At 43.6% G+C, this 17,027-nt stretch overlaps 1 protein-coding gene across 1 annotated transcript in view; it reads left to right on the top strand.

Moving 5' to 3' along the window:
* MED12L (mediator complex subunit 12L) overlaps positions 1–17,027 on the top strand; it is a 326,539-nt gene that overhangs the window by 79,170 nt on the left and 230,342 nt on the right. Inside the window, exons 10-13 of the mRNA XM_029214009.1 lie at positions 760–859; positions 1,179–1,315; positions 13,220–13,351; positions 16,147–16,273. Of these exons, the coding sequence (XP_029069842.1) occupies positions 760–859; positions 1,179–1,315; positions 13,220–13,351; positions 16,147–16,273 (496 nt within the window). The remainder of the gene's footprint in view (positions 1–759; positions 860–1,178; positions 1,316–13,219; positions 13,352–16,146; positions 16,274–17,027) is intronic.

The raw sequence follows: 17,027 nt of genomic DNA, 5'->3' as shown, positions 1-17,027 counted from the left end.
GGCTAAGCCTGGATTGCAGCACACTTGGGTTCTTGGGGGCCGTTCCCAGCTCTGCCGCCATCTCTCCAGGGGACCTCGGGGAAGTCAGTAGCCTCTCTGAACTGCAGAAGTTTGTCACGTTGCTCCTTTTCTTCTCACCCTCTTGCTGGACTGTTCTTGTGGACAGTTCTGCCCCCCGGACAGTAATTACGGTGGTGGCTCTAATACATGATCACGACATCCCGAGTTAGTAGTCTGTATATTAGTATAGTCATACACTATAGAGTTAGGAGTCTGGGTATTTCGTAACTATTATATGTTTTTATTAGTGCTGGGTTATTTGGTTCAAAGACTGAAGAAACTTGAACCACAGGACCATGACAAATATTTAGAACAGGAGCTCTGTTTTTTTTTTTTTTAAACCAAGCAGTTTTCTTCAATTAATAAAGCGTGGCTAGTTGCTTTCATACACAGAAGAATGGCCCAAAGATGGTATTTTAGAACTTTTACCTTTCTGTCTTGATGTCCTAAAAATATTTCACTTAAAGATTTTTTTGGCAAGCGTGTATTTTTCTGCGTATTTATTATCGAAAACTGGCATTGAATCAGCACTTGTAAATTTTAAAATGCACTTCTTGGGCAGCAGGCTGAATTTCCTACAGTGCAATCGAGGTTGTAGCTCACTGGAGGATGTTCTGCTCGTGTGGAAAAACCTGACATGATTTAGACAGCCATTGGGGCTTTCCAAGCACAAGTTAATTAGAAATGATTATCTTTCAGGTTCGGGCCAGGATTTATGAGGTAGAACAGCAGATCAAACAAAGAGGCCGTGCAGTGGAAGTTCGGTGGTCTTTTGACAAGTGCCAAGAGTCAACAGCAGGTACAGAACACAACAGAAGAAGGAGCGCTTTGGAACGCTGGACTTTTTGCCGTGTTTCTCATTCTTGTCAACCAGTCCTCATTCTGAATAAGGATGCTCTTGGACTTAGCCCCCTAGTGCATTTTGAGGACGTTCTTCAGTCTGTGCCCTTTAGATCCTGGCTGTCTAGAATGTCAGGTTTGATTTTGTTGGCAATTCTTTTATGCTGAGAATGATAATGTCTTAAAATTCCCTTTGTCCCACCTGATGATGACTTTGTACTGTGCTACTCTGGCTTTGTTTGGCCCTTCTTAACTGCATGCTTAATTTCTGCACCTAGGGGTGACCATTAGTCGGGTTTTGCACACGTTGGAGGTGTTGGATCGACACTGCTTTGACCGAACTGATTCCAGCAATTCAATGGAGACACTTTATCATAAGATTTTCTGGGCAAACCAAAACAAAGATAACCAAGAGGTAGAGTTAATATTTCTTTTCTTCTTTTCACCTTTTATTTTCTTAGCATATTTTCTTCTTTTTTATTCACTGAATTCTGGCAAAGCCTTTTCTGTGAAGTGTAATATCTTATGAAGGCGTCTACACCCTAAAGTCATTCTATTGTTGGACTACAGTAGCTCACCATTATTAAAATGAACTGTCCGCTGGGCTGGTCTAGCTAAGTATATTGGCTGAAAAGATTTTTCTTAGCCCTTTTATCATCACTCCCCATCATTTTAGTTTTAGCAGAATATCCTTCATCTAGTGATTGGATTTTATATAATGGTTTGGTTTTAATTTAAGGGGAATGTGTTCTAATTATTTAGCGTGTCAGAGAGCAGTGAATGAATCCTTGCTGTCACGATCTTGGAAAAATCTGTAGACAATGTATTTAGACAGGATTCTCCAGAGAAACAGAACCAATAGGGGGAAAAATTATATGTATATGTGTGTATATATATATATATATATATATATATATATATATATATAATATAAAAGCAAGGGAGACGTTTATTTATTTTAAGGAATTGGCTCACGTGATTGTAGGGGTTGACAAGTCTGAAATGTGCAGGGTAGGCCAGTAGGCTGGAGACCCAGGGAACCTTTTCTTTCTTTTTTTTCCTCTTAAGGCCTTCAACTGATTAGATGAGGCCCACCCACGTTATGGAAAGATAATCTGCTTTGCTCAGAGTTTACTGATTTAAACGTTATTCATGTTTTATTAAAAAAATACCTTCACAGTACCATCTAGACTGGAGTTTGACCAGAAAACTGGGAACCATAGCCTAGCCAAGTTGACACATAAAATTAAGCATCACAGACAATTTTTATTTTATGCTTTCCTAGCAGCGTCTCATTACTGAACTGCTCCATTAAGACAGAATTTTCAGTAACGTTTTCTCAACCTTATTTTGGGAGAAATAAAAATTTTCTCTTCCTTTTGCAATGGAAAGCACGTATGGTATTTCCAAGTTGTGGAGGCATCAGGAATGCAGAGGTAAGTTTTAACACGTGGTACCCATCTTGAAGGAACACTTAATTTAACTTAATTGTTTGAAGTATAGTTGATTTACAAAAAATATTAGACTCAGGTATACAGTATAGTGATTCAGTATTCTTATACATTATACTCTATTTAAAGTTATTACAAAATAATGGCTACATTTCCCTGTGCTGTATGAAGGAACACTGTATAGTTAGCTGATTATAAATATCTTTGATTTTCATAACTCGCCTGTGAGAACGCATAGGTGGAAAGAAGAGATAAAACAACAACCAAAAACGTTTCCTTATCCTACCTTCATGTGAACCTGATGTGAATTTGTTCCAGGCTATTCTTCTTTTTGAAATAATTTGTAAGTCAGCACCTTGCCTCTCAAAGATAAGGTTCAAGACCGTTGATGCCAAGTTGGAGGTCAGGATGTTGAGAGTGAGGTACAGACCGAGTGTGTTTTCTAGCTCCTTGTGAGTGCGTCTCAGTAGAGATGCCTCTGTATCTCTGTAGAGCACACTGATAAGTCTACCCAGTTCTCTGCTTACTGATGCAGGCTAGAGTGTTGCTGCGTCCTTTTGGGACCGAGACCTGAAAGCCTGTCTATTTGTAATAAAGACTTTTTCTTAGCTGAAAGGCCTCAACAGCACTAAGATTTTTTCTTAATGCATAGAGGTGAGCTGTCTGGAAGGACAGCAGGGACACCTGAAATTCCAGGTGTCCTTTTGGATCACTGAGCTCTCTACCCTAGTGCTGAGTCAGGACGGCATGGTTCCCTGGTGGGAGTTTTACCAAAATCCCTAACGTTTACTTATTCTAGATTTGCGCTACGTGGCTTTCCATTCAGTATAGCGAGAGATGTGGTGGGCTGCCGAGCCCAGGTGACCGGGAAAGGGGCTGTCCTTTCTGAACAGGGCAGCCTACCTCGGCTTCTGTTTGGTTTTGTAGACCCGCTGTTGCCTGATCGCCCCGTGTTTTGGGAGAACCTGGATGTGGAGATCTGTATGTAAACTCTCCCAATCTTAAACCACTCTGCCGGCCAAGCCGTATGTCTTGTGGGCCGTGTTTGCTCAGCTGCCTGTCATGTTCCAGCTCCTGCTACATGTTTTATGCAACACTGACTCAGGTAGCTTCCTGTTCAGTGTCTTTGAACCACTTGTGCTGTGCGTGCTAGAGGTGGAGGAGCCCGATACCCACGCGAGGGGGTTACTTTGGGGCCGTGAGGACCTCCTGATTCCAAGCCCTGCCTGAGTCTGTCATGTGTGACCCACAGGCAGGGGTTGCGTTGCTGACCCCACCTCTGAGCAGCAGGGTCAGGAGGTGCCCCCTTCAACTTCCAGAGCCCCCAGACCGCTTCCTTCCGCGTGGCTTCTCCCCTCGTTTGTGTCGGGCTTGGGGGGAGAAGCAGCTGCAGCTGCGTCTTGGGGTGCCCTGAGGACGTGGATAGAAGGGAGAGTCAAAAGGAGGCCTTTTCCCTTCTCTCTGTGGTGCCCGAGGAAGCAGACTTTCTCCTGAGTGATGACAAGGCCAAACCAGCTGCAGCGGCCGAAGCTGGTCGGAACAGCGGCAGATGTGCATTTGCTCTTCCCCTGCTGTTAAATCCAGCTCCCTGGACAGGTGTGATGAGTTCACATGGGCGTTTTTGAATGGAGAGTCCAGAACAGGCCTTCTTTCAGCTCTGGTCCGGGCCAGCTCCGCAGCAGTGCGGCTGCAGGACTCTACCCACAAGGCAGAAGCTCCGTGTCTTTTCTGTCGTGGCTGTGCTTTGTTCCGTGTCTCTTCCTGTGAGCCGAGGGCTGCACAGCCCCAGGGCAGCTTCCTCCTGGTCGCCGGCACGCCACCAGCCTCCAAGCACCGCGCCAAGGCCCAGCGAGCCCTCAGGAGATGTTTAATTGGTTTTTTTGGGTGCTCATAAAAAGGCTGCTGGGACTGTGGGCAGGAAGCGGCAACCCCTCTGAAAGATTTGGCTGGGAAGGCTCGGGGTGAGGGCCGTGATGAGGTCTGTTCAGTCTGTGGGTTTTACCGGTGGCTCAGGTTCAGACGCACAAGAGGTACGCGCAGCTGCAGGTGGGTGGGCGGCTGACAGGAGAGCTCTCAGCTGGCGAGTCAGCAGGTCAGTGCGTGTATCTGGTGGCATCACGGACAGTTCACTTAGCTTGATGAGTCTCGGTCTCTCCATTTGTAAACTGGGCATTCTGTCTGCTGGTGACGGGAAAATGGCACGAAACCATATGGAGGAAACATTTCAGTATTTATAGCTTGTAGACGGGTACCCTGTAAACACTAGATGCTGTCCTTCCTGAGTGATGGATTTAGGGAGACCATGAAAGACAGATGGAAGGAACATGATCCCTTGGGACTTCCGAGAGAGAGAGCGAGAGCGAGACAGAGAGAGACAGAGAGAGAGAGACACAGACAGAGACAGAGAGACAGAGAGAGACAGAGAGAGACAGAGAGAGACACACAGACACAGACAGACACGCACACACAACTCTACCCGTTGCACAGTCTGCTTAATCCATAAAGCACAGCCTGGATCTATCGGGCTTTTTACGTCCTCGGATTTTCACGAAGGCTCTGCCCTCAGTGGGGAAGCAGTTGGGTGGGGCTGGCTCGCCCTGGTGAGGTGGCTGAGTACCATGTTGTCAGAGAGATCGCGCTTGTTTCAATGCTTCGGGTGTTTTTGTGGGGTTTTTTTTGCCGTACGCGGGCCTCTCACTGTTGTGGCCTCTCCCGTTGCGGAGCACAGGCTCCGGACGCGCAGGCTCAGCGGCCATGGCTCACGGGCCCAGCCGCCCCGCGGCACGTGGGATCTTCCCGGACCGGGGCACGAACCCGTGTCCCCTGCATCGGCAGGTGGACTCTCAACCACTGCGCCACCAGGGAAGCCCCCCCTTTTTTTTTTTTTTAAATGTTGTTTAAGAAAAAGTCACTTTTTAAAACCGGGACTCAAGATAGGAGGGTCACATGAGGCCAAAAGTCAAGCGAACTAGGAAAACACGCAGGTATGGCTCCCCGTTAAGGTGCCGTGTGCTGAAGTGTTACAACAGTTATCGTGAGTCTTGATCGTGGCCCAGCCGGAGCTTATTGTGCCTCAGAAGTTACCCGCTTTCCTGCTGGACACCCGAAGGAAGAAGCGTTGCTCATCTTTTACAGTTACTGTTTTCTTCTTTCTTAAACTAAATCCATTAGTACAAGGGCAGTTATATTAATATAGCTGCGGGAGAAGGTGGTGTGTCCAGACACCTAGACTTGTCTGTTATTGAGGAGGGCCGGTAATGAATCCGTTTAGATGGGGGTGGGCCTCTCGGTGTGTTCGTGTGTTGTTTTTCCTTCTTCAGCCTTTTCTTGAGTACTTCTTTGCCGCTAGGCCCTGTTGTAAGAAATTTTCCATGGCTGATGAGACACATGTTTAAAAAAAAATTTTTTTTTTTTATTCTTTTATTTTACAGATGAGGAAATCAAGAGCCTAAGCTCATACCCGACTCTTTGGTGGGCGAATAGGGATTGGAGTCCTAAATGGTTCCAGAACAACATTCTTGGCTAGTACATTCTATTTCTTGTGCTGCTTCTTTCAAAAGTCATTTTATTTTAGGTACCTGTAGCTGAACAAACAAGCGTCAGATATAACTTTGGAAAAAGGAGGGAAAAACCTTTATAATTGCAGTGAGCAGTTTCCACATTGATGTGGGCATACTGATTTGCGGTAATAACCTCTAACTGATTTTTAAAAGTGTGGCAATTTTAATGTAGTATTTACCTTAGAAAATCTTCAAGTTGAGAAATCTGGCCTTTGTAGGATATCACAACCTTGAGGCCAGTTCAGACCTGGATTTGGATCCTGGCTTTGTTGTAGAGTAGCTGGGTGGGGCCCCAGACTGGGTACTTACCTCCCTCAGTGTCATTCTCTCTGTACGATGACCTTACTAACAGAATCCACTTCATATGGTGGCATATGGTAAACGCCTAGTAAATGCCAATTGTTCTGTTCTTGGCTGGGCAACTTTGGATGTCAAGTGATTTGAACCTAGCACCATGTTTTAGAAATTTATGTTTCCCTTCTTATCTGTATATTTCTTTCATTCGTCACAAGAGGAAAGCAGTAAAGTTTATTGTACCATACAGTTATGACTTTTGGAAATTAAGTCTAGTGTTTTAATTATTTTCAGTGTGAGAGACATGGCACTTCTTATGGACTTGGAGGGATTTACTTTGTGATGCTAATTCATCTCATAAATGACTGCTGTTATCATGCAGTTATGTATTTCTCAAAACTATTTTCTTTATTCATATTATTATTTAAATGTTGATTTAACTGAGGGATAGCAAATTAATTTTTTGGCAGAGGGCAAATTAATGACAGTTGATTTAAATACTCAGCAATTGTTTTAATTTTCTTATCTTCCTCCTGTCTTCTCAGAACTTGGAGTTGTTTGTACTATTTTTAACTGCATTAAAGAGAAAAAAAAAGGGAAGTCTTTTTTGCTTTCATGGTGCATGTTTCGTTTCTCAGATGTCACAAAGACCTAAAGACTAGCAACATTGATTCTAAGGTTGTGAGACCAGGAAACTGCCCTTTCCCTCATCAAAAATCAGCTGTCTCAAATATCTTTTGGAAATGGACACATGGAAACATTCATATGTATAAAGATTTTAAAAAAATGAATGCATATTTATATTTAAATAATAAATCTTCTGAGTGTGTGGTTAATAATCTTATTAGGCTTATTGCCTTATATGGTGATTCTGACCGTTAGAAATACTGTTCCTGACTGTGTACAACAGGCTTACGCTCTGTTAGCAGTTCAGACCAATTGTTACCTTACGCAATTCTTGAAATTCATCCAGATCGCCATGATGTGCTTCAGGTTGCAAACCATGTGACTTGCTAATATCACTGTTCTATGTATTATCCCATATTGTTTATTGGTGCTGTAATATGAGTAATGTTTTTGTCCAGATATGACCAGTTTGTTTAATGTTGACTAAGAGTGATTAATTACGTTTGTAAACATGTCCTTTTAGTCTCAGATTAAAAAGCTATTGAAGAGCTTTATTCAGTATCTGATTTCAAGTCCTTTTTGTTTGCTGTTGCTTACAGTAATGAGTCATTGATTTTTCCCCCATCCCTCTTATGGTACTGTTTTATAATGTATATTAAGAAATTTCTTATTTTAAAATAGCAAACAACCTCACCAAGTACCTTCTAAATTTCTGAAGGAAACCTGCTTCTCAGGTGTAGTTGCCAATTATTTTTCCTTCTTTGTTTGTTAAAGAATAGACCTGTGGTTAGTTTCTGGAGATCATTAGGTTACTGAGCGATTGAATAAGAAATGAATTAGACTTAATCTATTTAAATAGTTTGTGCCCACCCTCTCCTAGGAAAGAAAAATGTAACAAATCCCCCTTATGATGGGAATCTTGCTTTGCATTTGGAATATCTTTATTATAGATATAGGTAGCACCATTAATGAGGATGATTTGCAGTGGCGTTAATAATGATTTTAGTATTTTGCCACTATGGGTGGGTCCCACGTTCATGAGGCCAGATGACAGTGCTGGTAGTTGAAGGATCTCACTGGTTTTTGAATTTTGGGTCCATCCATCCTCTCTCACTTGTTTTCATTATAGAAGTTATTTCTTCTTGTGATTTCTTTTTTTTTTTAACATCTTTATTGGAGTATAATTGCTTGACAATGGTTTGTTAGTTTCTGCTGTATAACAAAGTGAATCAGCTATACATACGTATATATATATATATATATATATATATATATATATATATATACACACACATATATATGCTGCCGAAGCGAGCACTCTTCTTGTGATTTCTATACACATAGTACATGAATACATTTTTGATATCAAGAAGTCCCTTTCAGCCTGCAACTTGGACCCGCTGTCCCACCCTTCTGCCCAGAAGGGGGGGCACTTTGGCATGCGTCCCCGCTGTGGAGGCAGATAGCTTAGATTTGACTCTTAGGTCTGTGACCTAGTATCTTTGAGACATTTAACCAGTTATTTAACCTTTGGCCTCAGTTTGCTCAACAATCATAGGATTGTTGTGAAAGCATTAGAGCAGGGCAGACCGTATAACAGACACTTGTTATATACACAAGCAGTAACCACCGTGCATTTTGGTCCATATCCTTTGTATACTTTCCTGGGCATTTATGTACTTGTATGTGAACACTTAACAACTAGGTTGGGGGACATAAATGGGATTGCTTCCTACAAAGTATTCTGCAGGGTTTTTTTTGTTTTTGTTGTTTTTCATGACTGCTTAGTATTTTCATCACTTTTTAGTTGTCTGTTTTCTTCTAGTCATGATGTTTTTCAATTCTTTGGGTTGCTGGGAGGAGAAAATCATTTTAGGCACACTGTAGTAATCTTGCCATATCCATTCAAGTATTTATGTTTCTTTCCATTGGCTCAGTCTTTCAGAATGATGCTAAATAAAGGTTTTGTGGCCAGCATCCATCCGTGACTCATTAAGTTAGGAATGGGAACGTTTCTAGTGTTTTATACTTAATCAACTGTTAGATTAAATCAATTATTTTCCCTTTTTTTTTTTTTTTTTTTTTTTTTTTGCGGTACACGGGCCTCTTACTGTTGTGGCCTGTCCTGTTGTGGAGCACAGGCTCCGGACGCGCAGGCTCAGCGGCCATGGCTCACGGGCCCAGCCGCTCTGCGGCATTTGGGATCTTCCCGGACCGGGGCACGAACCCGTGTCCCCTGCATCGGCAGGCGGACTCTCAACAACTGCACCACCAGGGAAGCCCTATATTTCCTTTTTTTAAATGAATAAGTTTATTTATTTATCTATCTATCTTTGGCTGCATTGGGTCTTCGTTGCTGTGTGCGGGCTTTCTCTAGTTGTCGCGATCGGGGGTTACTCTTCGTTGCGGTGCGCAGGCTTCTCATTGCGGTGGCTTCTCTTGTTGTGGAGCACGGGCTCTAGGTGTGTGGGCTTCAGTAGTTGTGGCATACGGGCTCAGTAGTTGTGGCTCACAGGCTCTAGAGCGCAGGTTCAGTAGTTGTGGCGCACGGGCTTAGTTGCTCCACAGGCATGTGGGATCTTCCCAGACCAGGGCTCAAACCCGTGTCTCCTGCATTGGCAGGTGGATTCTTAACCACTGCGCCACCAGGGAAGTCCCCTATTTTTCCATATTAAGTAAGTGCATGTGTGTGTCAGGGGAGGGGAACAAATCGTAAATCCCATCCCCACCCGCCCACCATCCACCTTGTTTTTACCTTTGGTTTCATCGAACACTGTATTATTGCTTTTACTCTTTGATTAATGATATCTATTGAATCTACTATGTGCCAGGCACTGTGGTAGATACTGAAAATAAAACAATGGAAAAGGCAGATCCCTGCCTTGTACAAGCATCTGATCTAGCAAGTGTCAGAGGAGGAATGAAATCTTTGGTAATTCACTCCTGTGGTTTCATTTTCTGCATGTCAATTAGATTAGAGGTCTGGGTCATCCCTAGAGAGGTGCAGGTCAGGGCCAGAACAGCGGGGAGCAGCGGTTGGTTGCAGTGGGCTGGGAGGCAGGCTTCCTGGGGTGCATGTGAGCCCCTTGGGAGACTTCCATGTAATCATGATGTTCCTTGTGCTTCCACTGATCTTGATTCACCCATGATGGGAACAACAGGAAAAATTAGGTATCCCGGTCCTGCTACTTTTGACCTCTGTGCCCTGGGCCATCTTACTGAACTTCTGAACCTTAGTTTTCTCACCTGTAAAATGGGAATCACAGCACCTCCTTAAAGTTTGTTGTTGAGATTAGAGATGATGTATGTAAAACACCCAGTTATCTGCTCAGTAAATATTTTTGGTTATTACTACTGCTATCACTGTGATTGAAGATTTACAGTTGTTAATATTATTATTGCCATGATTACATTTTAATTTCTGTCAGGGCTAGACCCCACATTCCTTTTTTTTTTTTTTTTAATGTATTTATTTATGGCTGCGTTGGGTCTTCATTGCTGCGCGTGGGCTTTCTCTAGTTGTGGCGAGCGGGGGCTCCTCTTTGTTGCGGTGCGCAGGCTTCTCATTGCAGTGGCTTCTCTTGTTGCGGAGCACGGGCTCTAGGTGCGCGGGCTTCAGTAGTTGTGGCTCATGGGCTGTAGAGCGCAGGCTCAGTAGTTGTGGCACACAGGCTTAGTTGCTCCGCGGCATGTGGGATCTTCCCGGACGAGGGCTCGAACCCGTGTCCCCTGCATTGGCAGGCGGATTCTTAACCACTGCGCCACCAGGGAAGCCCGACCCCACATTCTTGACCCCCTAGTTTGGTGCTTTTTCTCTGACCTTAACTTTATGTGTCATGGCTCTCTGTCTCTCTCCTGTTCTTGTTTATCCATTTGCCTGTGTGTAGTTAGAGGCTAGGGGGGTGCGTGCTGTGTACTTTCAACAACTTCTTACTATCTGTCAAAGTACCAGTATGAAAAGCTGTCTGTTACTGCCCATGAAGACTCCAACTCTGGCTTGTAGTGTTTGGGAAGATGAAGTACTTTTCTTTAATAGTTGAGAGGTGTGTTTCCCTTTCCTAATGGATATTTAAAGCCAGTAGCCATGAAGCTATGTTGTGAAAGATGCATATTACATGGAAATAAATATTATTGCACAAGGGAGCAGAATACTTTGATGCTCTGAGCACCCAGAGTAGAGGCGGAAGAGCAAAGAGAAGCTCGGGGCCATCGTGTACCCTGGGGGAGGGTCAAGATCACCTTCCAGGTTCTTTGAACACAGTGTAGCTCTACTTATTTAGTTCATTTCCCAAGATGTATCTTGTGGCAAGAGTTCCATTAATTAGTTGAGTGGTCTTGGGCAAGTTATTTAACATCTCTATGCCTTGGTTTCCTTATTTGTAAAATGAGGATAATCATAATAGCTAGCTCATAGGTAGTGAAGGTTAAAAGGAATAATTCTGGAAACACATCGTAGTGTCTGACTGTAAACTGAGTAAACACTCAATAATAAATGTTAATTCTCTTTGTTACTAGCACCTGAAAATTTGCCATTGTTATCTCTGTTAGTGATTTTGAGAGTGATTAAGCCCATACCAAGTTATTTTTTATTTTAAATTTTCATTAGAGGCGACTGAAAGGTTTACATTTAAGGTCAAGTATTGATACTTCCCATTTTTTGTTTTGTCTGCTTTGGCCAGTTAAAAGTGCTAAGACTTTAGTAATGACTAGAATAAGCAATATATATTGCAGAAAACCTGTTCTGAAAATCGATATTTGATCAGAATAGAAACAGACAGTTTCATTTGGTCAGGGCTAGTCTCTTTATCATCCAAGATATGTTACAAGACTGAGCAGAGAGCAGTGCATATAATGAGTACCTGATAGAGTGATTTTTTTTGTTTGTTTGTTTGTTTTTGCGGTACGCGGGCCTCTCACTGCTGTGGCCTCTCCCGTTGCGGAGCGCAGGCTCAGCGGCCATGGCTCACGGGCCCAGCCGCTCCGCGGCATGTGGGATCTTCCCGGACCGGGGCACGAACCCGTGTCCCCTGCATCGGCAGGCGGACTCTCAACCACTGCGCCACCAGGGGAGCCCTGCTTTCTTTTTTAAATGTTATGTTCAACCTTTATACATTGTAATCGAATTATTTCTCTTGGCTTTAAATTAAGAGGCTCAGAGCTCCTTTTGAGATATCTGCCCCAGATAACATTTCTTTAAGTCAGCATGTGTTTAACCGAACTTAGGGCAGGCTGGGTAAAAATCTTGGAATAAACTGATTTTCATGATCTGAATTGTCTGCTGGTATCTAAAAGCTGATCAGGGATTCTTGGATGTCTTCTCAGAGTCCTCACGCCTTCTGAAGTGTTGTGCTAAAGTGCACGTGTGTATATGTGTATTTTTCCTGAGAGTGTGCTCCCAGCTATCATAACCTTAATTGAACTTATGGGGGATTCTAAAAAGTTAAGAGCGTCTCACATAGCATATAAATGCCAGTACTGGCATTTGTCTGGTTCTTTTGGCCATAGTGTTTATACAACTGGGCAGATGTTAAAAATGAGCAGTTGATGTTCAGTGTTTGGCACAGCTCCTCTGCGGGGAAAGGTGCAATTGTATAGAGGGACGATCCCCCTGCTTACTTACACCCCCCCCTCCCCCCGCAGTTCATGTCACTTGGGTCCCTGTGGCCTTTGTCTGGCTCTTCTGGTCCTCAGTCTGTGGTGCCCATCTCTAGGCCACGGCAGCTACAGCTCATAGTTCTGGTGGCAGTGCTGAGCCCTCCCCAGATCCAGCCTACCGTCCTCTGTTAACTGGGTCTGCTTGTAACTCTTGTTCCTTTCTATGCGTGGCTGTCACTCTTCATGCTTGTCGTCTCTAAGGCCGTGAGTTTTGATCAGCATCCCGGCCTCCCCTCCAGTTTGTTCCTTCCAATTCCTCCTTGGACTGGGAGACCCGCTAGCCTGGCTTGTTGGGATTATGTGTTGACTGAGGCGATGAGTGAGGACCCAAGGGGCTCAGCAGTGGAGTGAAGCACTTGGGCTTTGTAACAGCTGTCCTTGATATTCAGTGGTCGGTCTCCTTTTCTGTGTCCTTTGAAATTGAGCTCTGGAGGCTCGATGGGGCTGGCTTATGATCCTGTGTAAGTGAAAGCATATACAAGGAAACTCTTAATTTTCTTGGAATTGTCACAGATTCAGCTCTTCTAAGTAAGTGATTTCCTTCCTGATGACTGACGTTTTACTCTTTATACCTCAGTTAAAATAGATTTGGGGACATTTCTAAAACAAATGTAAAACAATGTAAGAAGAAAGCTTCAAACTTCAGATATTCTGTGGCTTGCAGCCTAAGTCTCGTGCATCAGGTGACTGTTTCATGTGACGTGGCTGGTACCCATTTCTGTTGGTCGTTAGGCTGCCCCCAGCGATGAAGCTGTGGTGACGCTGCTGTGCGAATGGGCCGTGAGCTGTAAGAGATCAGGCAAGCACAGGGCCATGGCTGTGGCAAAGCTCTTGGAGAAGAGGCAAGCGGAGATCGAGGCAGAGGTAGGTTGGGTTTTCCTTCTCCTTGTCGATGCCATTGTTTAAAAATACTGCTTTGGGCAGGATTCTGTTTCTTACTCTCATTATGCTTTTTTTTTTTTTTTTTTTTTTTTCCCTTTTGAAGGGAAAAGGAAGAATATACAAATTCACATAAGGACTCCATAGTAGGATCCCTCTAAGTCGATGAAGCCAATAATCTGGACTACTTTAAGATAAAACTTCAGTATCTGATTTACAATGGAAATCTCCCTTTGTGAGGTTAAGGCACACACACATACATAGATGTCTGTGCACTTTGTATTATATACATCTGTGTATATGTACACATGGGTAGTGGATCTAGAAAGACTTTCTTGAGGCAGTCCAGGCTGTGAGGTTACAGATGCCAATTTGTATTCGTTTTTGAGATTGTGTTCTGGCCCCAGGAGAGAGCAATTAAAGCCTCTGGAGTAGATTAGAAGGGAACAAGCAAAGCTAACCTCGTCAGCATTAGCTTTGTTGAAGGAAAGCTCCCAAGTGAGCCTTCCTTTCTGCCTGTGGGGCCTGGCTGGGGAAGCTCTGGAGAAGGCATGTGTGTGATCTGTCCAGCCTTGTCACCTCTCCCCTGGACAGCTGTGACCGCAGGGCCTCCTGCCTAGTGTCACCCTCCCTCCCTCCCTCCCTCCCGTGTTCCCCACCATCCTCCCCCCAGCAGCCAGAGACGCCTTTTCAAAATGGACAGAGATCACATTGTCCCCTTCCTGAAACTCCCAGCGGTTCCTTCCCGTGACCCACAGAGCCTCACAGGAGCCTCGCACCTGCCCTTCCCACCTCCTCCGGGACCTCCCCGCGCTGGGTGGCACACAGCCCCAGCTGCTCTGGTCTTCATTGTCCTCACACGCACCATGCCCGTGTTTCTCTTGGGGCCTTTGCTCTTTTTTTTTTTTTTTTTTTTTTTTGCGGTACGCGGGCCTCTCACTGTTGTGGCCTCTCCCGTTGCGGAGCACAGGCTCAGGACGCGCAGGCTCAGCGGCCGTGGCTCACGGGCCCAGCTGCTCCGCGGCATGCGGGATCCTCCCGGACCGGGGCACGAACCCGCGTCCCCCGCATCGGCAGGCGGACTCTCAACCACTGCGCCACCCGGGAAGCCCGGGGCCTTTGCTCTTGCTGTTCCTCCCGGGTGGCACGCTCGGTGCCCTGCTCTTTACACGGCCGTTCCTGTTTCCGGAGGTGTCGCTTCCTGTCTAGCATTCCTGGCTCAACATGTGTCACCTCCTCAGGAAGCTCCTCCATCCCCACCTTAGGTACAGGTAACGGCACCCACCCCTCGGCCCCTCGTTCTCAGGCGGCTCTGTTTTACTTTCCTCATTGGCTTCTCAGTTCATGCCTGGTGCCTCCTTATTGCCTTCTTATTTAACGCCTATGAGAGTAAGCTTGACAACAGAGGCCTTGCTCACCCTGTTCAGGGTTGTGTTACTGATAATACACCTGCTTCCTATGACAGTATTAAAAAATGAAATAGGAAGAATATTTTCATAGACATCTCCTTCTGTTGGGAAAGCACTGTTCTCCAAATACAAAAGGCCATGTCGTTGAAATTGGGGCTTAAGGATATTGATGCTAAGGTGTAAACCACATGGCCCCTTTTACAATGGCCAAATTAGGAAAAGCGTTTCATTGCTTTTTTCCTACGTCTTTATGACTAGAATATATTCTACAGCGAATTGCAATGATTAAACTTCAGTAAATAAAGTTGAATTCCTCAAATTTCATTGCTCCTTCTGGATTGTTTTTATTGTGTCTTCTCCTCCCTGCTTGTGTATCCCAGAACACCGCCCACACCCCCACCACTCACATGCACAGTCACACACACACGCACTCACACACACTCATACTAACGCACTCACACACACACACACACTCACACTCAGAAGAGGTTCACATATAGATGACAGTAATTTTAATAGGTATAAATGTATTCATAGCTAAAAATGTATTCTCTCTGAAATGTTTAAGATAATTGATTTCTATTAGTCAATTTTCAAAATTTGACCTTTATAAAGAGAGGATGGATTGAATAAATGATATCTAAATATAATATTTTAATATTAAAATAGATAATGAAAATGGGAAGAATCAAAGGAATATCAAAAAGAATAGAAAATGCGGTTCTGATTGCTTCTAAACTGTTTCTTTACCGGTCTTCCAACAAGTCCTGACCTTAAGAATGTAGAAGTTAAACAGCTTCTCTAGATGTGTTTCATGAACTGTGGAGATTCCAGGAGGCTCTGAGAGAGCTTCTTGGTGAAGTGTGATGAGTGAAACAATCTTATTAGAAGAATAATGTTAGTTTTCTCATTTGATACCACACCTCCCCACCATACTCATAAATTCACTGCCTGACAAAAACAAACACAAAAGAATCAAACGCAACAATACATGCCCAAATATTTCTCGGAGGGAATACCATTAAACATGAACTATTTAAAAATGAAGACAACCTCAAATTATTTTTAGCAGTTTTGCATTGGGGTAATGAGTAGTTTATTGTACAGCGGATTTGCATGCTGTGCTGTGCAGAGTATATAATTCACGTGAATCATGTTTTTCACAGGGGTTCTTTGAAATCATTTAAATTGTTCGGGGGCAGTTTCCCTCAACTTTTAGAAATTATATTCACTTACGATGCATGGCCCTCAAATAAATACAGAAATCTCAATGAATTTTGCCTGTTTTATCCAAGAACATAAATGTTAATTAAAAACACATTTCAAACTTGTCATCTATAATTAACTTTGCCTGTTTATTTTTAATCTTAGAGATGTGGTGAATCAGAGGTCTTAGATGAGAAGGAGTCCATTTCTTCAGCCTCTCTCGCTGGATCTAGTTTGCCTGTTTTCCAGAATGTTCTGCTAAGGTTTTTAGATACACAGGCCCCCTCGTTGTGTAAGTAAAGCTCTTTGCTTTTAGATCTTAAATAAGGGGATTGACCTTTTTTGGAATTGATCAGAAAGGGGAGAAATCCCTCCCCCCTCCCTTATCTGTAATCTTATCAAAAGTTCTTTGTACTGAATATAATGCATATTTTATCATGCAAAATTTTGTAGCCTATTTTCAATGGAGAATTTTATGCGATTTTAGAATCAGGCAGTCTTGAAAGACTTAAAAATTTCCAGAGTTTTAATAGTTAAAACAGTAAGTCAGCTCATTCCCTTGTGTTTGGTGGACTAATTTTCCCTTTCTAGATCTTTCTTACCAAAAGAGAGGAGCTAAGGTCTTGTGATGTTTATTATATATATATTGTGATTATGAACTTTCTCTTTTTGCACTGTTTTCTAAATTCCTGATTTTCTAACTTCTGACATTAAAAGGGGGAAAAAATAAAACAAAAGTACCTTATAAGCAGGTCTCTGATACAAGGTTTGTAAAGCTGGTTGGCTGCTTGCCTACACTCTCTCAGATGTTCATGTCCTATCATGTTCTTTTTGTGTCTTTATTCCATTGTTGGTGGGGACAGGGGGATTTGGGGAATAAACAACCACCCAGTGGGTTCATACTGTAGGTGGAGACTTCAAAGAAATCATTTGTGTGGGCTAAGTGGGCTTGACCTTATTCTGAGGTTTTCATCTGACAAAGGACAGCAGGGAGGGTCTCAGGATAGATGGTGATGGAAAAACAGAAAAATGGCAAAAAGTGACAA

The sequence above is a fragment of the Monodon monoceros genome, unplaced genomic scaffold (genome assembly GCF_005190385.1).
Source record: "Monodon monoceros isolate NGI ecotype Baffin Bay Population unplaced genomic scaffold, NGI_Narwhal_1 Super_Scaffold_11, whole genome shotgun sequence".
Lineage (NCBI taxonomy): Eukaryota > Metazoa > Chordata > Mammalia > Artiodactyla > Monodontidae > Monodon > Monodon monoceros.
The sequence above is the reverse complement of the archived record's forward strand: the minus strand, read 5'-3'. Positions and strand labels throughout refer to the sequence as shown.